Here is a 26,326-nt window from a genome sequence, read left to right as displayed (position 1 = left end):
TGACACATCGTTGGAATTGGCATTAGCCAGGGAATAAAATGACATAAAGTATACACGTTTTGGAAAGTGTTTTCAAAAGTTATAAGCATTTTTGGAAAAAACATTATATCTGTGGAACAGTAGGTGGCGCTGTGTTGAAACTTCTCAGGTACCTTCGGGACCTACTAAAGGTCATACATACTAATTTTTGTGAAGATATGTCAAATAGTTTAAAAGATATTGAAATTTATGACAAAATTCAAAATGGCGGACATGCTTTTCATCCGATGTTGACAAATTCAATATCCCCGGATTCGGCATGGCCCAAGGAATCCATAGACACCAAGATCTTGATTTTCTAATAAAGTGTTCAAAAGTTATTGGCAGAAATATCCATTTTACAGATCTCATGACCTGTAGGTGGCGCTGTTCCCAAATTCGGCAAGGAACCTCAGATCATGGTCTTGATCAAGTGTACGAATTTTTGTTTTGATCGCTCAAAGTTTGGCTGAGATACAGCCTCTATAGCAATTTTGGGTAAACCTCATTAACTTCGTGACATCATAACTTTTGAACAAAGATGATAAAAAAAATCTGCTCAGTCATTTCTGTGCGGCTCAGACCAAAGATCACCTGATCAAAGTCTGGACAAAATTGGACAAATTTTGAAGGAGGAGTAGCGAAAAAACGGAATACTGTACTTTTCAAAATGGCCACTACTGTACTGGGTGGAGACTTAATGTAAGATATTGAATGTGATCAGTATGAAGAGAGGAATCAGTTGTATTGACATTCATTTTTCTGGAACAAAGGGTTCAAAGTTATAACCTTTACAAAAGTGAATATTTGAACTGGTGGTGGCGCTATAGACTTAGTCCTAGATACTCCAAAGTTGGTCAAATTACTTTTAATTACTATCACTACAAGCATGCCAAATTTGATAATTTTCCTTCTTATGGTTCATTGATTACCATACAGGGGGAAGAAGAATAACTACGAATTTGGACATAAAGGAATTGCATGTGATAGCTTCAGATTAGACCAGTTTTAGGCAGAATGCTAGAACAGACACAAGTTCTGCATCTTTTCCTGCCACAGTACCTCATGCGGTCTGGGCATGTGTCACACTGAGTTTCGAACCCACGATGCAGAGCATTCGGGATCCGTGGCGTAACACATTGAGCTAATCAGCCATGCAAGTTCATCAGTATGCTAAGCAGAGGTTTCAGTGTGAGAAAGAGTTCACAAAAAAAAAGCTTCATAGCATGTTAACCATATTAGTATGCAAAGTTATTTAATGCCAACTAAGTTTTGGTTAACCTGTTGACTGAAGACCACATTAGAAAGAATAGCAATAGTTTAGCATGCTAAGCAATTACTGTGCTAAGCTAACTAGTATAAGACAACAAACACAAGCAAGGTCACATTCAGAGATGAATATCTTGGGAATGGTAGCGAATATCAAAAATCCGTTCAGTCATTTCTGTGCGGCTCGGTTCAAAGATCATCTGAGCTGATTTTGGACAAAATTGACCAAAATTTGTGGGAGGAGTAGCGAAAAAACTGTTTTTGATTTAATTCAATATGGCAGACAGGTACATTTAAGGAAAATGACAAATGACACATCGTCGGAATCGGCATAAGCCAGGGAATAAAATGACATAAAGCATACACATTTTGGAAAGTGTTTTTCAAAAGTTATAAGTGGTTTTGCAATAATCATTACATCTGTGGAACAGTAGGTGGCGCTGTGTTGAAACTTCTCAGGTACCTTCAGGACCTTCTAAAGGTCATACGTACCAATTTGTGTGAAGATATGTCAAATTGTTTAAAGTTATTGCAATTTATGACAAAATTCAAAATGGCGGACACGTGGTTCATCCGATGTTGACGAATTCGATATCCTCGGATTCGGCATGGCACAGGGAATCCATAGACACCAAGATCTTGATTTTCTAATAAAGTGTTCAAAAGTTATTGGCCAAAATAGCCATTTTTCAGATCTCATGACCTGTAGGTGGCGCTGTTCCCAAATTTGGCATGGAACCTCAGATCATGGTCTTGATCAAGTGTACCAATTTTAGTTTCGATTGCTCAAAGTTTGGCCGAGATACAGCCTCTATAGCAATTTTGGGTCAACCTCGTTAACTTCGTGACATCATAACTTTTGAACAAAGATGAATAAAAAAAATCTGTTCAGTCATTTCTGTGCGGCTCAGACCAAAGATCACCTGATCAAAGTTTGGACAAAATTGGACAAATTTTGAAGGAGGAGAAGCGAAAAAAACAAATACTGTACTTTTCAAAATGGCCGCTACTGTAATGGGTGGAGACTTAATGTAAGAAGTTGAATAGCATCAGCATGAAGAGACGAATCAGATGAACTAAATGTAATTTTTCTATGACAAACAGTTCAAATGTTAAAACCGTTAGAATGTTGAAATTTTGAACTGGTGGTGGCGCTATAGAGTTGGTTCTAGAGACTCCAAATTTGGTCCAATCACTATTCATGAACATCTCTACAACTGTGCCAAATTTCATCATTTTCTCATGTTCCGTTGATAGGGCTGCCATAGACTCCCATTCGGGAGGAAGAATAATAATAATAAAAGGGAAAACGTACAATTACAATAGGGGCTACAGCCCCTTCGGGGCTTGGCCCCTAATAAAAGGGAAAACGTACAATTACAATAGGGGCTACAGCCCCTTCGGGGCTTGGCCCCTAATAATAAGGTCATATAGATCAACAGTCTCGGAGGTAAAAAGTGGATTATCCTTTATCTGAAATGTAGGTTTGCATGAAGATTTGAGGGACATGCATGTATGAGAGTATCTGGACATCTTGAATAAAAGAATCAGTCTGGCATCTAGCGTGGGTCGTACATGGTAGCCAGTGTTTTAAAGCGTGGCCCCAGTCATTGAGGTAGTCATAGTCCTGGTCACCATCTGAGCTCATGGTTTCAAGGGAGCTGATGCTGCCTGCGCTCGAGCCGTTGCCCTCGTATTCATAGATCATCGCCGTGTCGTACGGTGGGACGCTTGGGTCATTGTCAGCAGCGTCCAGGCCCTATTGAGGTCAAGCAGAAAAGCGGAACACTGTCACACACACAAAAATGTGCATTCGATTTTCAGTGTTTATTACAATTTTGTTCTTCATCAGAATATCAGACAATTTGTATGCATGCAATCAGGGTAAAACCAGGGTAGGTCCGTGTACTTTTGCGTCCATTCCTTTTTTGTTTTTTAACCACGTCAAGAAAAACGAACGGTTGTTGTATTTTTAAATGCTATGGTGAATACCAAAATTTAAATTAAAACCGAATACACAAATTTCATGTGCACAAAATAAATATTGACTTATTTTCAGATTTTTGTTTATTACGTTTTGCATCTTTATAAACCAAAATTAAAAAAGGACAGATTAAAGTCGAAGAAATGTCAATTTACAAGTTTTCTTTTGTAAAATTGTTGTTTCCCCCACACTTTCGAGAGCCATGTCTCTGAAACATGATAATACATGACTTAGGGTGACCACCTGGCTATTGATCTGTTGCAGGACAGTAGATGTGATTTTGCCGGACACATGAAACAGATAAATTTACAACTATTACTCTATGTAAATACTGATTTACATTTGTTGGCAAAGTTGGCATATGCGCCGATTAATGTTTCTGGGTGCCCACACTAATGTTGCGCTTCTAAAAACATTAAAAAACGCATCTCAAACCTGTTGCACACCGTTGCACACCGTTTCCAGGAAACATGTCGTTCAACCCGGAAACCGTAGCAAAACGTTGCGCACCGGTTTGAGCTTGAACGTGCCCCAGGTTTGAGATACGTTTTCTCTTGTTTTGTGGGTGTGTCAAAAATCTCAGCCCAATCAGCATCAACATGCATATAAACCACGCGGTATTAAAGAGACATCCTGCACAATGGGTATGAATGTAACATAGAAGTACTATACATATTTATATATTTTGCTATTGTATTTTGGAGTTACACTTTCATAATCTTGTCTATTCTCCTCTGATTATATAATGGTAAATATTACAATATCATAGCACAACAACAGTGATCAGAAATAATGATAAGCCTAATGCTCACAATAAAAATAGTCATATAACGTTAGATCATTTAGTCTCGGGCGTAAGAAGTGGATTATCCTTCACCTGAAATGTTTGTCTTTTCATCCTGAAATGCGAGGCAAATGTTGGTTGACAATAATTAGAAGTTTCCATAAATCCCTTCACTCCATTGGGATGTTCTCTTTTATTCTGGACGGCAAGGGCAGTGACTGTAACATCGAGTGTATTTTGCAGTATTAAACACGTATTTATACCGACTTCATCAGGCTCCGAAAATTCTTTAAAAAGAACACAAAGAATGGCCTTCTCAGCTGCCATAGTTGCAACTCATGCGTCATCAGAACGGGGTGTTCAACGCACCATCGTTTCCGTTTAAAAAAACGTTTTGCAACGTTTTGTCGGGGCTGAACGCAGCCCTGATTACGGAGGATACCTTGATTGAGTGCATTCATCTTAATTGCATTTTTAGTCATACATTCAATTAATAGTAAAATTCCATCAAACTGAACTGAATAATCCTTACATATAATTATGAAATTTAAAACTTAAATTTATTTTATTTATTTTTTTTAGTATAAAGTATAAAGTGTATAAGTTAAAAAATGCTTTTGATTCATTTGAATTAAATTCTAAAAAAAAACTTCTCAAACCAAAGTTACATCCTTGGATGTGTAACGGTACAGGTATTCATACCGAAATTTTTCCAGAATGTGTATACATGTGTAGTATACAGCGTTGAAGACTATTAAGTATTAACAACATTTAATTTCAAATTCTATCCATTTTATCACGAAATTCATACAATTCTTTCTAAGAATGGTGAAATTCACTGATAGGCTGTGAGTTTGCTTGCATAAACACACACAAAGATGGTGTTAAATCATTTACCAGCCCCAAAAGGAGTGACGGATAAGTTTCATAGCAGATCTTCTTCTTCATATCCTCTTTCTCTCGTTCATATTCCTCTCTCCACTCCACTTGTCTTCTCTTCAGTTCTTCTTCATGCTGTTCTTCAAGGAGTTTCAGTGTTTCTTCAGAAGTCTTTTGTTGATCTTCTCTCATGTTTCTTTCTTCTGTCAGTCTCTTCTCTAAATCCTCTAGTTGTTCTCGTCTCTCTCTTTCTGTTCTCGCTTTCTCTCTGATTATTCCCTCAATTTCACTCCTGAGTCTCTGAATCTGTTCATCAGTAATCTGTTTTTCTCTCTCTCTTCTTTTCTCATCCTCTTTTCTTCTCTTTCTCTCTTTGTCATGATTCTGTCGTTCTTCCTCCATCACCATCTTCATTCTGTCTTTCTCTTCTTCTTTATGTTTCTTCATCAGTTCTTCTCTTTCTCTGTTCAGTTTCTCCATCAGGATCTTCATCTTGTTTTCTTCTTCTTCATGTTTAGTCTGAAGATCTTCTTTCTCTTTCATTAGTGTTTTGTATTGTTCTTCTCTCTCATTAAACTCTTCTTCTCTTTTCTTCCTCTCATTCTCTATTCTGTTCATCAGTCTGTCTGTTTCAGTGTCATATTTGATCTGAAGTTTTTCCTTTTCTTTCTTCAAATTCTCTTTTTCTTGTCTCATTTCCTCTATTTCATGTTTAAATGTTTCTCGTTCTCGTCTCATCTCGTCTCGTATCTCTCTCTGATGTTTCTCTTGTTCTCTTATTTCTCTTTTGAGTTCTTCTTCTCTTCTCTTTCTCTCTTTGTCATGATTCTGTCGTTCTTCCTTCATCATCTTCTTCATTCTCTCTTTCTCTTCTTCTAGTTTCTTCATCAGTTCTTCTCTTTCACTGACTCTGTCCATCAGGATCTTCATCTGTTGTTCTTGTCTTTCTCTCTCCATCTCTCTGAACATCTTACATGAGTAGAAACTCCCTCCGTTCACTCTCACCATGTTGTCTATCTTCTCCAGTAGATCAGACACCTGTGTTCGGTCTCCAGTCTGATTATTATTGAACACATGGAATCTGTTTCCACACGCTTCAATCAGCTTCATTAAAGGAGATCCAGGTTTTCCCAAACACTGTTCAATAGTTTTGTTCTTCAGGAAATCTCCTCTGGTGAAGAGCACCATGGTGAACATTAAAGATTTCTCTCCAAACGTCTCTTGGATGATCTTCACTGATGTTGCTTCTTCTTGAGTGAATCGTTGTCCTAAATTGAGCACAATGATGAACACATGTGGTCCAGGCAGGATCATGGAGATGCAGTGTCTGATTTCTCTCTGGATCTCCTCATTACTCAGTTCAGTATCAAACAGTCCTGGAGTGTCGATCACAGTAACGTTTCGGCCGTTGATTTCAGATGATTCTCTCTGACTCTCTTTAGTTACTGACTCTTGAGATGTTTCTGCTGTAAACGCGTCTCTTCCTAAGATTGTGTTTCCTGTTGCACTCTTCCCAACTCCAGTTTTTCCCAGCAGTACAATCCTCAGTTCATCTGTGTTTTCTCTTGAACGTGAAAATCATATTGAAATTTAAGAAAACATGACAAGATGAACAGGGGGATCAGGGTAAGATGAGCCACTTTTCAATTTTAAATGTTGCAGTTCTGCTGTTTAAAAACACAAATGAATAAAACACTATTATAGAATAAATCTATTGTAGAATTTAAGTTTAAGACCCAAACTGATTTTCTGTTCATTACCTTGTGACAGTAAATGTGTCTCTAGTGAGTTGATTTTCTTCTTCATCTCTTCATATTTCATCAGTTTTTCCATCTGCGCCTCCAGAAATGTCTCTGTGGAGTAAAACTCTCCTCTGTTTTCTTCCAGCATCTTCTCAATGTTCTCCATCAATGTGGACACTTGTGTGTTGGGACCAAAGAAATGATGTCGTCCTCCAAATCTCTCAATGACAGACTGTGTTTCTTCATTGAGTTCTTCTGTATGATGCTCTGAATTCTGCATTATGAGGATCATCATGTGTTTGTTGATTCTGGAGCTGAAGATCCTCTGGATCTCCTCCATTTCTGCTTTGTCTTCATTATTGAGTGGAGCATCAGAAATAATGCAGAGGAAAACATGAACTCCAGAATGACAGAGAGACACACAGCGGAGAGCCTGACGCATCACTTCCTCCTCTGAGAGACGAGTGTTGAACAGAGCTGGAAGATCCACCAGACTGATCTGACGTCCATGAAGATCCACGTCTGATCTTCTGTCTGTCTGCTGCAGGATCAGCTCTGATATGGAGGATTTTAATGTGCCGTCACTCCCACACACAACCAGATTCAGCTTCACACCCTCTGAAACTGATAGAAGAAGAAGAACATTTAAAACTGTTAATTTATCAGTAGAAACATCAAATATCATCACACTCACGTTTCTCTGTGGCCTGTTGCTTCATTGTGAAATACTGTGACTCTTCAGCACAATCCAGGTGTCGTCCATCATTCATTTTCACAATGTCCTCAAACATCAGCAGAAGATCATCAGGAGATCTGCTTCTCTGAAGACTGAAGTGTCTGTTGAAGCACTTCTGAATGATCTTCTGTAGGATGTCATTGGTTTCAGTGGACTCTTGTGTGGTGAGCACCATGGTGTGTTGATAAACCCTCTCAGAGAAAGAGTCCAGCACCTTCTCCACACACTCCTGATCTTCTGCTGAACACTGATCATGTTTGAGGAGCAGAACGATCACATGAGGTCCTGGATGAGACAGATTCACACACTCTCTCACTGTCTGTGTGATCTGATGATCTGAGATGTTTGTCTGGAGCAGCTGAGGACTGCTGATGACCATCACGTGTCTGTCCTTCAATCTTCCTCCGACTCTCTCTACAACATCTGGAGGAGCTTCACTGTCAAACGCTGCTCGTCCCAACAGGAAGTTTCCCACTCCACTGTTTTCTGACACGCTCTTCCCCAGAAGAACAATCCTCATTGCAAAGAGTCAAATCAGACGTTTAGAGTTCACGATCCTCACATCACACACTAACACATGACACATGATGACAAGATCTTGATCTTAATCAAACATCACAGATCTAAATGACCAGAATCCACCAGTAGGAGGCTGAATTGATCACTTGTGTTTTGATCTGGATAAATTACCCATAATTCCCACACTCTTCATCACTTCATGCTTTCATGTAGGTAAAGACTTACTCGTAGGAGGTTCGTCTTTGCTCCATCTTCTCCTGCGAGGAGGAATGTGAGTAACGATCACTGTATGAAACAAAAGTCTTACATTTTATATTAGAATCTCATCATAATCAGAAAACATCATCTTTGAACACACCATTGAAACAAGTGAAAGTCTGAGATGCTGGAAAATCATTTCAGAGAATAAAATATCTTCATCTGACTTGAGGAAAAGAGAATAATTTAGCTGATTTTCACTGAGTATGCAATAAAGAAATTAATATTATAAGATGCTATCTAGATTTGTGTTTCTGCATAAATGAGTTGGAATTCTATTGACAGAATGTAATGAAAATGTTTTAAACTCTGATCTGTCTGATTCTCACCTGTGCTCTCAGCGGCAGACATGTTGATATTCTGTTCTTTCCTCCATCTCTGTCTTTAGTCTTCATCTGCTCATCTTCTGTGACTCCTGTCCTGACGTCTGTCTGTTCATAGATTCATCAGTCCTGAGACTCTGTTCATGTCGTATGGAGCTGCACATCTGCTGAGAGTCACAGGATTGATTCCCAGTGAACACAAACACTGATCAAACATTGAGCTTCAATTCACTGCGAGTCGCTTTAGATAACAGCATCTGCTGATTTACTGACGTTAATAAACTGATCTCTGCGCCTTCATACAATAGAAAAGTCAAAAATGTAAAATGTGTTGATCAACATGATTTAGATCTTTAGTAATGCAGTAATTCGACATTGTTTGTGCTCCAAAATCTCACTGTAAATGTTAAATTTGCACCAAAAGAACTGAAAATAAACTAATATTTCTGCTTCTCAACACTGTACACAAACTTTCACACACAGATTTGTTTCTGATCTGGTTCTGTGACAAATGAAACGGAAACTAAGCTCATAAAGTGATTAATCACATTCATCAGTAGTGTTACATCTCACATTTGCATTTCGTATAACAACACAAAGAGGGTTTTATAAGGAAATATGTTACCTGTGTGTCAAGGTTTCATCATGTTTAGACGTCTCTTATTGCCAACATGAAAGCAGGAAGAAGTTTGCAGGTGGAGTCGCTCAGGTCAAAACCTGTTTCTGTTTCCATCTTGTCTGACAACAAATGCAGGTTAAAGTTCAAAGAAAACAACAGCTGAGCTTAAGACATTCATAGATTTATATGTATATGTATGTATGTATATATATATATATATATATATATATATATATATATATATATTTATATATATACTGTGTGTGTGTATATATATATATATATATATATATGTAGGGGTGAATTCATATTGATTGGGACACTTTTTGCCATTGAGATGCCTGAGAAAAAGTTTTCCATTCAACCTGAATTCACCTTTCAGTGACAAATTAAACGCGTTGTGTTTATATTATGGTTCATCTGCTTGTCTGTACATTGTATGCTTTATTAATAATGTGTGTACTGAGTTTGGTCTTATAACGCATAAGCCACATGAAGTGTTTTTGAATGTCCAACGGAGGGCGCGCGCGTGCTTCTGTTTCTTAGGTTGATGCTCCTCCCTCACAGTGACGTCATGTGTGTGAGTGACACATTCCAGCATGACGAAGCCCTGACGATTCATGCCAAGCATTCCAGCTGGATTCAGAGGATCCAAACTCTCAGAAAGATGATTCAGCCAAACCTCACTACCAGCCAAACAATCTGTCAAAGGTCAAAACAAGAAAGTGAAACATTCAAAACTGTGGAATATTTCTAAAAATATAAATCAAGACAATAAAAAATCAACTATTTGAATCTCACTGTATGTACCCAAGTATCAAAAGTAGCATTAAATATGTTTTTATATGCTGGCAAAAATGCTTCAATGCAGACATACAATTAAGGTGCTGAAGTGAGGTGAACGGTCTCCTGACAGACTGAAAGTGAAAATATGATTTTCCACCAGGAGAAGAAAACTAGGGCTGTTGAAAGTGAATGAATCATCACGTTTACACACACCTAACTTTGGGTGTGTAGTAGATGATATCACAAAAGACCATTTTACACAAACAAACAGACCTCACAAGGGAGCATGCCCCGGTAACCTGCTAAACGATTCACACTTCAAACATCAAAAAAACACGCCCTTGCTCCTAGAAGAGATGTGTTTGTGGAAAGTCACTGAGTCACAGATTAGTAACAGGTTACAATCAGGCTATTGTGAAATCATCTTCACCTTCCTTCAGGCACTGTCTGCAAATAAAACTTTCTTCAGGGGATTTCAGAGAGAGCCTAACAGGGGACTTTCTTCATGCTCCTTCTGTCTGTTACTGAACTTCAACTTCATGAACTTCATGGGAGTCTGAGGATCAGGATTGTGTTTTACATTTGCTTGTGATGAATGCAGTCGTGTCCTATATCTCTGTACTAGCCTGATTATAAAGACAATCACAACAAACACATGAAAACGCTTCATAGAAAACATTAATATAGTGCATTAATCATGACCTATATAATCGTGTATATATGGGGAAAGTGTGTAACATGCTCATTGTGTTGAGTTTCTCCTGTATGTAATGTGAATATGAAGCTGCAGAATGAATTTGGTCCTGGAATATCACTGTCTTTGTACAGTCAGCATTTTTCACAATTTAGAATGATTAAAGATCATAACAGAGATAAAACTTTACAACAGATGATGTGAAAAACAGGATTTCATGACAGGAGAGTTTAAATGTCGAGCATCAGTGATTTTCCTCCTGTAACTCCTGCTGAATGAGAGAGTTGTCTTTCAACTGCCTTTTTATACACTGATTTTTGAACTTGTAAATAGCCTAAAAAAAGGTTAATGGAGTACTTTTGACATGAAAATACTGTTTCAGTCGTTCATGTTTAATTCAGTGTGTTACTCGCTGTTTCCTTAGGCATATCTGAGTGAAAAAAAAGATGGAGAGACATTTTGCAGGAATGTGAGAAATCCGAAGGTTTCCCAGAGGTTTGTGTCCCAGTGTTTCCATCTGAAGTAAGAGGATCAAAAAACCTACAAAGACGACTGAACCAAACATCACTACAGGACAAAACAATCTGTTTAAACTTAAAACGTCAAAGTGAAATATTCAAACTGTAACATTTTTGAAGACAAACAAAAACACACATAGGCCTATGAATCATAAAAATTCTCCTATGGATTTACAACCCTAGAATATCATACACTTAAACAGCTAATCTTACCAACTCTTTACTAAATAAATGAAAGAAAATAAAAAAGAATAAACTGTCCTGCTTGTTTCTTTCTCCAGCTCATGTTTTCACTGCATTATATGGTAAGAGTTAAAGATTTAAAGGTTGAAACTGTTCATTTTTAAGGCTCATTATTCTTCATTTCCAGAGATTCGGGGATCTCAGTACGTATCTTTCAGTAAACTGATGAATTAGTGTGATCTCACTGAATAAAAGGGATCATTTATTCTCTCTCATGTTGTTCAAACACTCTTGACTTTCTGTCTGCTTGAGAAGAAATTTTGAAGAGCATTAGACCCCATTGACTTTCATTATAGAGACAAAAACACTTTTTCTTTTTTTCTTTTTTTAAATCTTTAATGTTCTGCAGAACACAGAAGTAGTCATACAGTTTTGAACAACATTAGGATGAATAAATGAGGACAGAATGATAATTTCTGGGTGAACTGAAATCAAGTTTGCACATGGTTTATAAGAGAAAGAGTTTATTAACAGTACGGGTACACTTGAAAGAGAAATCTGAAATCATGTAATTTAGAATACATCATCTTTTTATTATTTCAGCTATACATTATATTACAAATCATACACAACCAGAAACAACAAACAGTAGTTGAACAGCATTACAGCATGAGCAGCAGTTTTCATTTACTCATTTAGCAGATGATTTTATCCAAAATGACAACTTCATTACAAAGCTAAATCAGGAAACAAGCTAGAGCAGAAATAAAAATGCAGAAAAGGACAGGTTTTTTTTGGTACGTTTACTAGATTTTAAGGTTGTGGAGAGGATAAGATGTCTTCAGCATCAGTTGTGATGTTCTCAGCAGATCGTATGGAGGTTGGCAGCTCAGGAACAGAGACGGTGAAGGGTCTGGAAATCAACTTTGTGCCTCATTTTGAAGGGACAACAAGGTGCTGCTGGTTCAGTTTGAGTAGATATATGAAAAATGACTTGTGATGTTGATTCAGACCTCAATCTCTGAAGCGTTTAACTGCTGAGATTCCTGTACTGAATGAGGATCATCACATGACCTCCATGTGTGTCCTAAAGATGCAGCAGATAATACAGATAATATGGCAGATGCTTTTATCTGAGTGACTTAATCTGCACTCAAAGAGCACATTGATCTTTTCATGTAAATGTAATAGAATGAATCTAAAAGTAACTGAGAGAAAGAAAGACTGGGAATTGAACGCAGGAAAACATCTGACAACAGATGGAAAGTGATTATTATAAATCATTATATCTATCACAATATTAGACTGTCATGATTCTATAGCTTTAGATGGTTGAGATGACCATTAACGATTAACGATTAATGGAAATGTGATTGATGACATGAGCTCTTGAGAATTACTGACTGATCTGAGATCAGACTCACCTGAAGATCCTTTTACGCAGCATGAAACACATAAAGAGCAGAAGAACCATGATGAATAAAAGAGCCAAAATCCACCACAACTGATCTGAACAAGACATACAAAATAAAATCAGATCTGATCTAGACAAACAACAACACTATACAATCATCTGATCCACTCTAATAATAAACCAGTGAAATCATCTGATCACTAACAATGATGAATCAATGTTAGAAAGAGGTTTAAAGCTCTTGATGTTTTACCTGAGAGCTGGAGAGATGGAGTCACTTCATCCAGAACATCTTTAAAACACACAATGATCACAAATATCAGACAATATGACAAAAAACAAAGACCTGTTCACATTCAAACTGGATTGAGTCTGAACCAGATCTGAATCAGTGCTTTATTAGTGATTTCGTTTATCAGCTGAAACTCACCTGAGTTTGGAGTCGCTGCAGTTTCATTCCTCACTGAAAAACACATTCACACTCATCATGATTCACTTACAGAAGATTCACTTCAACACAGAGTTTGATCTGAATCAGGACAGATTCACTTCAACACAGAGTTTGATCTGAATCAGGACAGATTCACTTTAGTTTGATCTGAATCAGGACAGATTCACTTCAACACAGAGTGTGATCTGAATCAGGACAGATTCACTTTAGTTTGATCTGAATCAGGACAGATTCACTTCAACACAGAGTTTGATCTGAATCAGGACAGATTCACTTCAACACAGAGTTTGATCTGAATCAGGACAGATTCACTTCAATACAGAGTTTGATCTGAATCAGGACAGATTCACTTCAACACAGAGTTTGATCTCAATCAGGACAGATTCACTTCAACACAGAGTTTGATCTCAATCAGGACAGACTGATGTGTTTTACAGAAGTGTCTCTCACCTCTGAACATGGTCTCCATTCTCAACTGAAATGAAAGAAAGAAGCATCAGAGCAGTTTTTATAGAGTTCATGAAGGATTAAATATGAAAACAGATGAATGATTGAGTTGATTTACTCTTGATTCATCACAGATGATCTCATGATACAGATTCACACAGTCAGAAGTGACGAGACGATCAGGTGATACAGATGTTGCAGGATCAGCCAGTCTGAGAGGAAATGATGGATCTGCAATCAGATGCCCGTCCTGAACAAATCAAACACAAGAGGATCAAGTAATGTGTGTGTGTATGAGTGTGTGTGTGTGTGTGTGTGTGTGTGTGTATGACGGTCACCTCAGTATACCAGCTCTGTTCACAGTCAGGATCATTGAGTGTTTGATTCAGAATCACAGGCAGAATCATGAACACAAACCCCACAGCGCTCTCAATCTCTCCACAGGTCACGTTGAAGATAGACATGATCCACTGCTGAAAAGAGAAAGTTTAACCACTGTGCAAAAGGCCATGTTCAAGTAAAATTGATGTTATTACAATAGTTGCACAGTGCTCTGTTTTAGTACTGCATCTGCTGAGTAGGCGGAGTTTAATTGAAAGTCTCGCGAGTTCGGCGAATAATAGCGCGAGATCAGATACACGGCCATGGAGAACGAGATGGAAGAAATGCGGTGCGTGTTTATACTGTAGGGTTTAGTGCGGATTTTAGACATTCAGTTCTAAATCATCTATAGAGCACTCATATTGGGAGCAGTTTAGTATTCTCAGATGTGATGGGCGGCCGATGTTGTGTGATGATCGCTCCAGAGATATGTGGAATGGTATGGTGAATACCATCGCGTGCGTCACTGCCGACTGTAAGTGTTTGTTTCACTATTCAGTTTAATAATCATTGTCTTGACGTGATATTAGTTGCATCAATAAGACATTTATTCAGTTGTAAAGGATCAGCTGCTATATTGTACATTTATTACACGTTTGTGATGTCTCGTATGTTCACTTGTGTGAAACGATAATGACGCAGCACTTTGTTATACATATCATATCGGAGAACTAATTGAGTTTTTATTGTTTATTTGTAGAATCACGTTTGTCCAGCTGACAGCGCTTTGCGAATATCACACACACCCATCACGCACACTGAACACCGCAGCACACGAAGCATCTGTTAATATTGCATCACATTAAGGCCCAATCCAATTCTATTTTATCCCTTCCCCTTCCCCCTTCCCCCTTCCCCTTCCCCTTTCCCCTTCCCCTTCCCCTTTCCCCCCTTCCCCTTCCCCTTCCCCTTCCCCTTTCCCCTTCCCCTTTCCCCTTTCCCCTTTCCCCTTCCCTTTCCCTTTCCCCTTTCCCTTCCCCTTTCCCCTTCCCCTTCCCCTTCCCCCTTCCCCTTCCCTTTCCCTTCCCCTTCCCCCTTCCCTTGCCCCTTGCCCCTTGCCCTTCCCCTTCCCCTTGCCCCTTGCCCCTTCCCCTTCCCCTTGCCCCTTGCCCTTGCCCCTTCCCCTTGCCCCTTGCCCCTTCCCCCTTCCCCTTCCCCTTCCCCTTCCCCTTGCCCCTTCCCCTTCCCCCTTGCCCCTTGCCCTTGCCCCTTCCCCCTTCCCCTTCCCCTTGCCCCTTCCCCCTTCCCCTTCCCTTCCCCTTCCCCCTTCCCCCTTCCCCCTTCCCCTTGCCCCTTGCCCCTTCCCCTTCCCCTTGCCCTTGCCCCTTGCCCCTTCCCCTTGCCCCTTGCCCCTTCCCCCTTCCCCCTTCCCCCTTCCCCTTGCCCTTCCCCCTTCCCCCTTCCCCTTCCCCCTTCCCCTTGCCCCTTGCCCCTTCCCCCTTCCCCTTGCCCCTTGCCCCTTGCCCCTTCCCCTTGCCCCTTGCCCCTTCCCCCTTGCCCCTTCCCCTTGCCCCTTGCCCCTTGCCCCTTCCCCTTGCCCCTTGCCCCTTGCCCCTTCCCCTTCCCCTTCCCCCTTCCCCTTGCCCCTTCCCCCTTCCCCCTTCCCCCTTCCCCCTTCCCCTTGCCCTTGCCCCTTCCCCCTTCCCCTTGCCCCTTCCCCCTTCCCCTTCCCCTTGCCCCTTGCCCCTTCCCCCTTCCCCTTGCCCCTTGCCCTTGCCCCTTCCCCTTGCCCCTTGCCCCTTGCCCCTTCCCCCTTCCCCTTCCCCTTGCCCCTTCCCCTTCCCCCTTGCCCCTTGCCCCTTGCCCCTTCCCCCTTCCCCCTTCCCCCTTCCCCCTTCCCCCTTCCCCTTGCCCCTTCCCCCTTCCCCCTTGCCCTTGCCCCTTGAAACAGAGTGTCAAGGGGTAGGGCTGAAAATATTCCCCTAAGAAATGGGACACCACTACTAGACCGTTATCCGGCTCTATCTTTATATGTTGACAGAAAAACATGTTCGTCAATCGATTCCATGTTATTTAAATTTTTGTGGAAAAATAAAACTGAATATGTTAAAAGGAAGACTCTGATCAGAAACACTTTGGAGGGAGGTGTGAATGCTTTGGACTTTAGTACTCTCAATCAGGTTTTTAAAATTGGCTGGATTAAACGTTGCTTGAACGCTGATCCTAATATGTTATGGTTTTATATTCCTAAATTGATTTTTAATAAATGTGGAGGCTTACACTTTTTGTTGGCTTGCGATTTCAATTGCAGCAAACTCCCAATCAAGCTCGCCAATTTTCATAAGCAAGCCTTGGAAGCCTGTAAGCTTGCCTTCTGCCACAACTTTCCCCCCATAGATGTATCATATGAAATAATCAGAATGTGCTGCGTGGGAAAAAATCATTTTTTTTAAAAGATTGGTATGACAAAGGTGTAACTTTTATTTTAGATTTGTTAAAAACGGATGGTAACTTCTATTCTTACTCTGAATTTATATCAATTTTTGAATTGGATACCTCATCTAAAATGTATGATTGGGTTATTAAATCTATCTCACCCAAACTGTTACATCTAGTTAGGGCATATTGTAGTTACAGAGTAGCAAAATGTGAAGTACCCAAATTGTCAATTGGAGGTCTGGAGCTCTGTAACGTTAAATGTAACAATTTTTGGATGAGAAGAATCCTTATTAAGAAGTTCAGCTGTCACCCAAAAGCATTTTTTAAATGGAAAATAAATTATCCTTATCTTTCTACTATTAAAGTATGGTCTGGTATCAATAAATTTTTGTAACCTAACAAGATGAAAGAACTTTACTATAAAATTCTTCATAATTACTATCCATGTAACTCTTTTCTTTCTAAATTTAAATTGGACATTTCTTCACAATGCACATTCTGTAATTCTAATCTTGAAACAATACCACATTTATTTTTTTGAATGTGATTATGTAAATGATTTTTGGAAAGAAGTAGCCTGGCTTATTTTCTCTGTTTATAGCAAACTTTTTATTTTTGAAATAATTAATGTTCTGTTTTTGATGTGGGAAACAGGATCAAAGGAGATGGACAATGTGTTAAAAGTCCTGACTATATGTGGACTATTTCATTTGCATAAATGTAAAGTTACTGAATGTAAGCCCAACATTACGCTTTTTTTGTATAGATTTAAAACTATTTTATGACTCTCTTTGTTCATCATTCAACAAGAAAGCTGCAAAAACTGCACAACTGCTAAAAATAATTATAATGTCATTATAATACCTCCTGTATATTTCCTGAAAATGGAAGTGTTTTTTTTTTTTTTCTTTCCTTTTTCTTCTCTCGCTTCCTTGTTTATGCGCTCTTTTTTGTATTTTGTTTCAAATCTTTTTCATGTATCCCCTGTATGCTGTTTAATAAAAAAAAAATAAAAAAAAAAAAGCAGTAGTGATCTCTGTTGCTTGGGCGACAGCTATTTTTACTATTAGTGCACATATCTCACAGTAATCAGGCACAAGCAACATAAACGTTTAACAGATGACTCACTCCCAAAGTTGTTTTGCTGTGTATTTCGGTTTCAAGAAACGCTGCTCGTTTTCTGCACGAAAACGTATGAGCCTGCGTGTTTCCTCAGGAGTCCCTACATACAATACTGATGATAAGCACGCAAACTGAATGCACGTTTTGTTTATATCATGTAACATACACGTATTTATGGACATAACCACAACAAAATTTTGGCTTTATTGTTCTGATACTCCATACATGCGCTGCACAGAAGCAGAAGATCAAACGTCATTGGTGAGAGTTTGAATGAAGGGTTGGTGCTAAAAAAAAGATTATATTTTTTAAATAAATTAGACATTAGGAGACAGAGAGAGGAAAAGGCATGCATTTATTATTATTTTCACAATACAATTCAAATGAAGGTTAAAGAGCTGGAAGTGTTCAGTGAATTAGTCTGCGCATAAACAACATTAAATACCTGAAGAGCAGCTGATAAAGATGACATGATGAATCCAGCATTTAAAAACAGATGAGAGACAGAGTTCAGGTGAGATCAGCAGAAACACAACAGGGTTTCAGATCGAGTCTTTAAGAATGTAATGCATTAATAAAACAGAGAACAGAAGCAGGAATAAAAATAAATAAGTGTTGAGGAGTTCAGAATGAAGCAAAAATCCCTGAGTTTGAGTAAATGAACCATGATGATGATGATGATGAAGATCATCCTCTGGACACGGAGCCGTTGAACTGCAGTGAATGAGGATCATCAGATCTGACCTTCAGTTGAATCCAGCTTCAGGATCCCTGAGAGAAACATAGTTTCAGCAGATCAAGCTTCATTCAGAGAATATCTTCTGTTTCACTTCTGAAATGATCATGTGGTTCAGTTTCAGCCTTTATTTCCCTCACTTTAAGATCCACAACAGTGACTTCTTCACATTTGATCTGTTCATTCATGGAATTGAACCCATCTTAGTGTTTCTACAGCATTGTTAGGATTCACTCACTTGATTTCTGGATCCTCCTCATGCACTTCCCTCTGAAAACATCTGAGAACAGATTGAATCTGATTATTACATATTATCAGACAGCTTTAGATGGTGAAGATCCTGCGAACGGACGACTGAGGCTGAAATTAAGCTAAATGTGATTGATGACATGAGCTCTTGAGAATTACTGACTGATCTGAGATCAGACTCACCTGAAGATCCTTTTACACAGCATGAAACAAATCAGAACAACCATGATGAAGAAAAGAGCCAAAATCCACCACAAATGATCTAAACAAGCCACACTATATAAAATCAGATCAAACAACAACACAACACAATCATCTGATCCACTCAATTAATAAACAAATGAAATCAGATGATCACTAACAATGATGAATCAATATTAGAGTTTAAAGCTCTTGATGTTTTACCTGAGCGCTGTAGAGTCACTTCATCCAGAACATCTTTAAAACACACAATGATCACAAATATCAGACAATATGACAAAAATCAAAGGCCTGTTCACAATCAAACTGGATTGAGTCTGAATCAGATCTGAATCAGTGTTTTATTAGTGAATTCATTTATCAGCTGAAACTCACCTGAGTTTAGAGTCGCTGCAGTTTCATTCCTCACTGAAAAACACATTCACACTCATCATGATTCACTTACAGAAGATTCACTTCAACACAGAGTTTGATCTGAATCAGGACAGATTCACTTCAACACAGAGTTTGATCTGAATCAGGACAGATTCACTTCAACACAGAGTTTGATCTGAATCAGGGCAGATTCACTTCAACTCACAGTTTGATCTGAATCAGGACAGATTCACTTCAACACAGAGTTTGATCTGAAGCAGGACAGATTCTCTTCAAAACAGAGTTTGATCTGAATCAGGACAGATTCACTTCAACACAGAGTTTGATCTGAATCAGGGGAGATTCACTTCAACACAGAGTCTGATCTGAATCAGGACAGATTCACTTCAACACAGAGTCTGATCTGAATCAGGCCAGATTCACTTCAACACAGAGTTTGATCTGAATCAGGCCAGATTCACTTCAACACAGAGTTTGATCTGAATCAGGACAGATTCACTTCAACACAGAGTCTGATCTGAATCAGGACAGATTCACTTCAACACAGAGTTTGATCTGAATCAGGACAGATTCACTTCATTACAGAGTTTGATCTAAATCAGGACAGATTCACTTCAACACAGAGTTTGATTTGAATCAGGACTGATTCACTTCAACACAGAGTCTGATCTGAATCTCTCTCACCTCTGAACATGATCTCAAGTCTGAGCTGTAATGAAAGAAAGAAGAGTTAGAGCAACTTATATAGTTAATGAAGGATTACATATGAAAACAGATGAATGATGAGAGAGATTGAGTTGATTTACTCTTGATTCATCACAGATGATCTCATGAATCAGATTCACACAGTGAGACGTGACGAGACGTTCAGATGAGACAGACGTCACAGGATACATCAGTTTGTGTGGATCTGATGGATCTGCTAACAGAAGCCCGTCCTGAACAAATCAAACACAAGACAATCAGATCAGATCAGTATTATTGTGTGTGTGTGTGTGTGTGTGTGTGTGTGTGTAACAGTCACCTCTGTATACCAGCTCTGTTCACAGTCAGGATCATTGAGTGTTTGATTCAGAATCACAGGCAGAATCACGAACACAAACCCCACTGAGGACTGAATCTCTGCACACGTCACACTGATGTTGTACATCTTTCAACTCAAATGAAGAACCTGTTTTAAAACAATAAAGGACGACATAATTTTCAGCATGTAACCAGTGTGTAGTCAGTGTAGTGATTTATGTATTCATCAACGATCAACACACAACAACTTTCTGCATCACATTCCCCTATTATCAGCAGGGCACAACTGTCACATCCAGCTGTTTAGGTCACATGACTAAAATGTACAGATATACAGTGTGTCCAGTGCCAGCTCTTGCTAAGTGACAAGAGCAGTTGCATTGAGCCCTTGTGACCATGTGACGGCTTTAAAAAATTCATAACTGTCTCTCGGCTGCATCTATTTTAATAAAATGCACTGTACTTAAAGTCCCAAGCAACAAAAATCATATTGCTACTCAGTATTTTTTATTTTTTAGGTCAAATATTACAAAATACAACAAACATTATGGTGCAGTCATAAGCCAATGGTAATGTGAAGGTTGTGGGTTCGATTCTCATTGCAGACGGAAAATGACTGAGTGACCCAATCACTCCCTGGGCACCATAGTGTGTGTGTGTGTGTGTGTGTGTGTGTGTGTGTGTGTGTGTGTGTTCACTGCTCACTTCTCCTCATGCACTAACTTGGATGGGTTAAAGCAGAGAACAAATTCTGAATATGGGTTATCAATCTAGAGAATTGTGTCAGAATTTAAGCTTTATGCTGAAAACAAGCAAAGCATCTGCCAGTTGGGTCAGAAAGATCAAGTTTGATTAATGAGATTAAAAAGGGTCAAGAGAAATCAGGTTTATTTTCATAACCGAGTGGCAGGTGTTTTTGCTTGAGTAAAGCATTAATCTCACTCAATTTTGATACATTTCTCTGAAGGAATTGATTAGAAACATAAAACATAAAATTTTCCAAACAAAGTGGTAACGCTTTAGTATAGGGATCACACTTTCTCCTTTAAGAATGTAGAATAAGGCATTAATAAGTTTGCTTAATAAGTGCCAATAAAAAGCTAATATTCCAGTAATATGCATGCTAATAAGCAACTAGTTAAAAGCTTCGGTTCCACTTTATATTAAGTGGCCTTAACTACTATGTACTTACATTTAAATTAATAATTTGATACAACGCACTTATTGTGTACATACATGTTTTTTTACATTGTACTTATATTTTAAAAACACCTGCATGTAATTACATCTGTAATTAATTTCTGTAATTACATTCATAATTACACTGTTGACCCATCCTTACACCTTAAACCTACCCCTTAAACCTACCCATACCACCAAAGCTTTCCCTAACCTTACCCGTATCCCACCTCAATAGCAGCAAAAGTGTTTTGCAATTCAATATGAACACAATAAGTGCATTGTACTTATTTTTTGATGTAAGTACATAGTAGTTAAGGCCACTTAATATAAAGTGGGACCAAAGCTTCTTCATACAGTAAAATTGACCTTTGACCTGACCATGTTTTGCTTAAGTGTTATCTGACATAATTAAGATTAATTTTTTTCTGACACAGTTTAACTTTGAGATCTTTTAAACTAATTTTTTAAACTATAGTAAATAAACTGTATTAATGAATTAAATGTTCATGGTGTCTGAATAAATTTTGGTTTGACTGTATATATATATATATATATATATATATATATATAGAAAGTAAGATAATTTGTTAACACCAAATTCGATTTTTCTTTCTGAAGTTCAATTGTAATAAATATATATATTTTACATTAAATGGATTAATTAGTTCATTTTAGTTATCAAAATCATGTCAAATCAATTGAGTACAATCTAACTTTCTCATGTAATAAAATGGAAATTGAACAGTTAATTTACAATTAAACAATTCAGTGCTGCACAACGTATGTACCTTCACAACTATATTTTTCTGCAGTGTAAATATATAATATTAAATATACATGCCCTCTTTTGTCTTATTCTTGTTTTTGTTGTTTGTGAAACATCCCGTAATCAAATACTAAATTCATACCTGTAAGTCTGGAAGTGAAGGAGCTGATTCTTCTCCTGCAGTCTCTTGCTATGATTGACTGCTGCAGTATTTATAGGACAGAGCAAGTAGGAGGAGCTTATCCTTTGGTTTGGGGGTTTCCATGCAGTATTTGTGTGAGGAAACCTTTGAGAGACAGACCTCACACACCATTCAAGTGGTAAACTATCTACAGGGGAAATTTGTTACATAGTCAGCAAAAAACAAACACACACATACACACACAAAAAAAAAAAGAAAGAAGAAAAACTTCCATAAATAATTAGCTAATTATTTAAAAAACCAATGGCAGCTGGTACATATAAATAAAATAATTTTTAAATCTATTCGTCTGACACAAAGGCAGATAATATCGATGAGTAAGGAAGCAACTTCAAGAGCTTCTGTAAAGGATGGCTAGAGTCTCTCATAATTAACTTTATATTAGCTTTATACAAATTGTTCAAATCATTCAAAGAGGTGCCAACAATCTCACCACACACTTTAACAATGTTTTTAAGATTAACTGACCCATACCAGCACACACATGAAAAAGTAATAACGGATTCAATAAAACAAGAATAAAAGTACTGTCCACATTAACACCACAAAGCTTCAGCAGAATATATAAGCGCTGATGGGCTTTCTTACCTGAGCCTCAAAAGTCAACTACTCATCAAGTACAGGTGTTTAAACTGATGATCATTTATAACTGCAGGAGAGATGACTGTAGGATTCTTCCTAAAATCTATAATCTTCTTTAGTTTTAAATACGTTAATGACCAAAAAGGACAAATGAGAACCACAGACCCATGATCAGGATCCTCGTTATTAAGGAGGGAAACGATCACTGAATCATCTGCAATCTTAATGATGTGACGCCTCTGTAGTTGTGTCTGACACTCATCAGTGTGAAGCACAAATAAAAGACTTGAAAGAACAGCGGTAGAGGAAAGAAGTACGTCAGATAAAACACTGTTTACCTTCAGACGTTGAGACCTCTCGGTCAAAAACCTATCAGCCAACAAATCGACCCAGAATCAATATTATCAACACTCTTTAACCTTTCTGCAAGGATATGAGGCTGTATACAATTAAAAGCTGATGAGAAATCACTTAAAAATTAATCGAACAAAAGTCTTTGTGCCCTCAAGATGTGATAAAATCATATTTAACAGAGGTCTTATAGTCATTTACCCCTGCTTGACCTGTAGACACACTGAAGTGGATCTAGATTTGCCTGATCACTGAAAGAGACAGAAAATATGATCGCATTTAAGATCATCATTCCTCACATTAAAGAAAAGAAGAAACACTTCAACACGTAAGACAGCAGCAAACAAAGTAAATGTCACTTAAAGCCGTCAGTAAAATATAATTGATATCAGTCTGAAGGTGGTCTGGATGACTCTAAATCAGCTGTGAACATGAAGACGAGGTTTCATTTTATTTCTTAAACAGAGTCTTAACAGGAAGTGTTTTAGATGTCGCCATTTTAACTGTCAGTAGTTCGACCTCGATAAGGTGTTTGGGGTGGTCCTTATATCATCACAGCAGGAATCAGCCAATCGGGTCCAGACCTCTGCGCAGGCCACACCTCCTCCTGCACAAAAACACTCAAAACATACATGGCAACAGTGCCTAAAGACATCGGATGAAACAATGACCTATACTTTGCTGAAAACCCTGTACACGATCTCCTTCATGCCTTCTGTCCTCTCAGTGATACTTCATACTTTGTTTTTATCAAGCGAAATGTGTTTTGCTGTGAAATCTTTAATGGCTTTTATAAAGAACTTTACAGAAGAAGTAAAAGTTTTACACTTTGTACAGTTTGTCATTTTTCCATGTCATTTAAAAAAAAAGAAAGAAAAAAACGTTTTTATAGTAATGTAAATGTCAAATATGACACAACAGGCCTTTGGGAACTTTTATTTATCTTTCATTTATTTAGTTTTATCATTGATAGCAAATATGAGCCGTAAAGTGTATGACTGTATGAAATATGATACTCAACACATGCATATACAGTACAGTACAGAGCTCCATATGGAGGCTTGTATTGAAGTGACATTCGCAGACTCGTTTGATGGACGCTTTTGGTGAAATCTGAACAAATCTGAAGAAATATTGTCATTGAACTTCCTCTTCCACTTCTGTCCAGCCATATTAAACACTTTCACTCTCTTTTATCCAAATAACTCCATCATTTCCCTCTGTTCAACAAAAGCACTGCCCAGTTACAAAATCATGAAACAACTTCTTGTTTTCATATATGACTTGTTTAAAACGAACGAATCGTTCACGATTGACCCATCACTATATCAGTTGGTTTATGTTTGTTTAACTTGATTAACTCTGTAGGACTGAACTGAATTCAGTACAGATTCACTTAATTTCGTTACATTCCTGCAGTAGTGATGAGGAAAACTCTACAGAATAGAGAGAAGATCGACTGACGCATGTTCCTCAGATCCAGCCCTGCAGAGTCTACCTCAAAAAAACACTTACTTGCAGTTTTGTTGTTGATCGTGAGGTCACGGCAAACTCACTGTGTGTGTGTGTGTGTGTGTGTGTGTACATGAACACCAAAAGAGGAAATGACTCATTTCAAAACACTGTAACCACCAGTCCAATGCCTTATGATGACTAATGTGTGTGTGTGTGTGTGTGTGTGTGTGTGTTACTCATTTTAAAACTTGCTCAAAGATCAATTTTACTGTATGAAGAATTTTTGGGTATAATGTGTCACAGTGGAAACACTTTATTTTAGGGTCTTTAACTAGTTGCTTATTAGCATGCATATTAGTACATATAATTACCGGCACATTGTTCCTCTGTTTTTATTCTGTGTTATTGCTGCGTGGGAAATATAGAAAGTAAACAGTCATGCCAATAAACTATTTTGATATTTATCAGCTTTTTTGTTTGAAACTGGACATTGATGAGAGTTTTCTCTGGTCATTTATGAAGGCAGCTCTCTAGGCTTTGAAGCAGAAGAACATCTTGCTGAATTAAACAATCTGACCTTAAATAAACACAACAAAAGAAACCGAACAACCACGGCCGGGTTCAGACAACTCATTTTTATTTTGACTTTAAATCACAAGACAGTAAAACCGTACACAGTTTGAGTCTTTCTCTTTGACAGTGTTGTACTATATTGCATTAAAGTGGATTTCACTACAGTGATTCATAGGGCTGGACGATATATATCGTTACCACAAAATAAAATGTCTATCATTAGAGACTTTGCTATATCATATATCAATATATAAATGTACTGCAATATTGACACTTCAGAGTGATGAAATGCATGAATGAGAATATAAAGAGTGGGACGTGCTTGATGTTAAAAGAGTTATGAGTCTTTACTTTTGTGTCGCTCAGAAAGAAAAAATCTCTAAAAAAGCCTTCAGGTCTTGAAGGGTAAAAGGGGCGGTTTATATAATAAAACTTTTCTTTCTGTGCAGTTGAAATGTGTATTTATATAATTTATTTGCTACATTAGATTGAGCAAATTGGCTGTGGTGTTCTCTCTTGCCAAAAATATCAACACCCACAATGCACTTTTGACCCTCTGTCAATCTGACTGGTCGGGAATACAAAACTTCAAAAGTCTGCTGGATGATTTTTGCATGTAAATTTACTGATCATTTAATAACACATTTAAAGACAACATCTATCAGAATTCAAATCGCCTGCTGTTAGTAATATTCCCTCTATGATACAAACTCTACAGGTTTATTAGTGAGGTCAAATGCCACAAATGCTCTTTATTTAATGGGTACTTTCCTTTGCTTTTGCTTTACAGTCCATTTTTATTTTTGCCAGTCTGAGAAATTGTCTGTTATTAATAGCAATATTGTTTCATGAATGATGCAAGATTTCATACATCATTTAAGTAATGTAAGAGACTCATGGGGAAGTTGTACTCAACCATTGATTATTTCCCTCATTGTTAGAAATGAGTCGGTAGATTCCCGACAGTAGGGATGGTGTGTTGTTTGTGGCTCAATGGGAATCATTATCATCTTGTAGAATCATCAGTATCTCACAGCTGTTAGTCAGAGTACAAATATCAAGATAAGCTGGATGAAGGCATATGATATTCTACAGGAAATCAGAGGCATCTGCTGCTCAGCCGGC

General features: G+C 38.1%; 3 protein-coding genes across 3 annotated transcripts; all 3 read right to left on the bottom strand.

The window, feature by feature from the left end:
• Positions 1-2,749: 2,749 nt before the first annotated feature.
• Positions 2,750-6,500, bottom strand: LOC125277732 (GTPase IMAP family member 7-like; the record flags this gene model as incomplete). The annotated part of the gene is made up of 4 exons (XM_048206248.1): positions 2,750-3,046; positions 4,715-4,806; positions 4,895-5,282; positions 5,730-6,500. Coding segments are annotated over 4 exons (1,548 nt in total), but the record flags the coding sequence as incomplete, so codon positions are not given.
• LOC125247141 (immune-associated nucleotide-binding protein 9-like) lies at positions 6,496-8,025 on the bottom strand. The gene is made up of 2 exons (XM_048158348.1): positions 7,371-8,025; positions 6,496-7,300 (listed from the first exon to the last, which is right to left on the bottom strand). The coding sequence occupies exons 1-2, from the start codon at positions 7,930-7,932 to the stop codon at positions 6,633-6,635; spliced, it is 1,230 nt and encodes a 409-aa protein (XP_048014305.1). The 5' UTR covers positions 7,933-8,025; the 3' UTR covers positions 6,496-6,632.
• A 127-nt stretch (positions 8,026-8,152) lies between these two features.
• Positions 8,153-22,404, bottom strand: LOC125277639. The gene is made up of 11 exons (XM_048206136.1): positions 22,181-22,404; positions 20,092-20,238; positions 19,874-20,005; positions 19,752-19,776; positions 19,068-19,100; positions 12,980-13,018; positions 12,737-12,821; positions 10,443-10,543; positions 9,697-9,833; positions 8,519-8,620; positions 8,153-8,188 (listed from the first exon to the last, which is right to left on the bottom strand). Exons 2-11 carry the CDS (start codon positions 20,215-20,217, stop codon positions 8,153-8,155), a joined length of 816 nt encoding a protein of 271 aa, XP_048062093.1. The 5' UTR covers positions 20,218-20,238; positions 22,181-22,404.
• Between the last annotated feature and the right edge of the window lie 3,922 nt (positions 22,405-26,326).

This window comes from Megalobrama amblycephala, linkage group LG1, assembly GCF_018812025.1.
Source record: "Megalobrama amblycephala isolate DHTTF-2021 linkage group LG1, ASM1881202v1, whole genome shotgun sequence".
Lineage (NCBI taxonomy): Eukaryota > Metazoa > Chordata > Actinopteri > Cypriniformes > Xenocyprididae > Megalobrama > Megalobrama amblycephala.
This window is presented reverse-complemented; position numbering and strand designations above follow the sequence as displayed.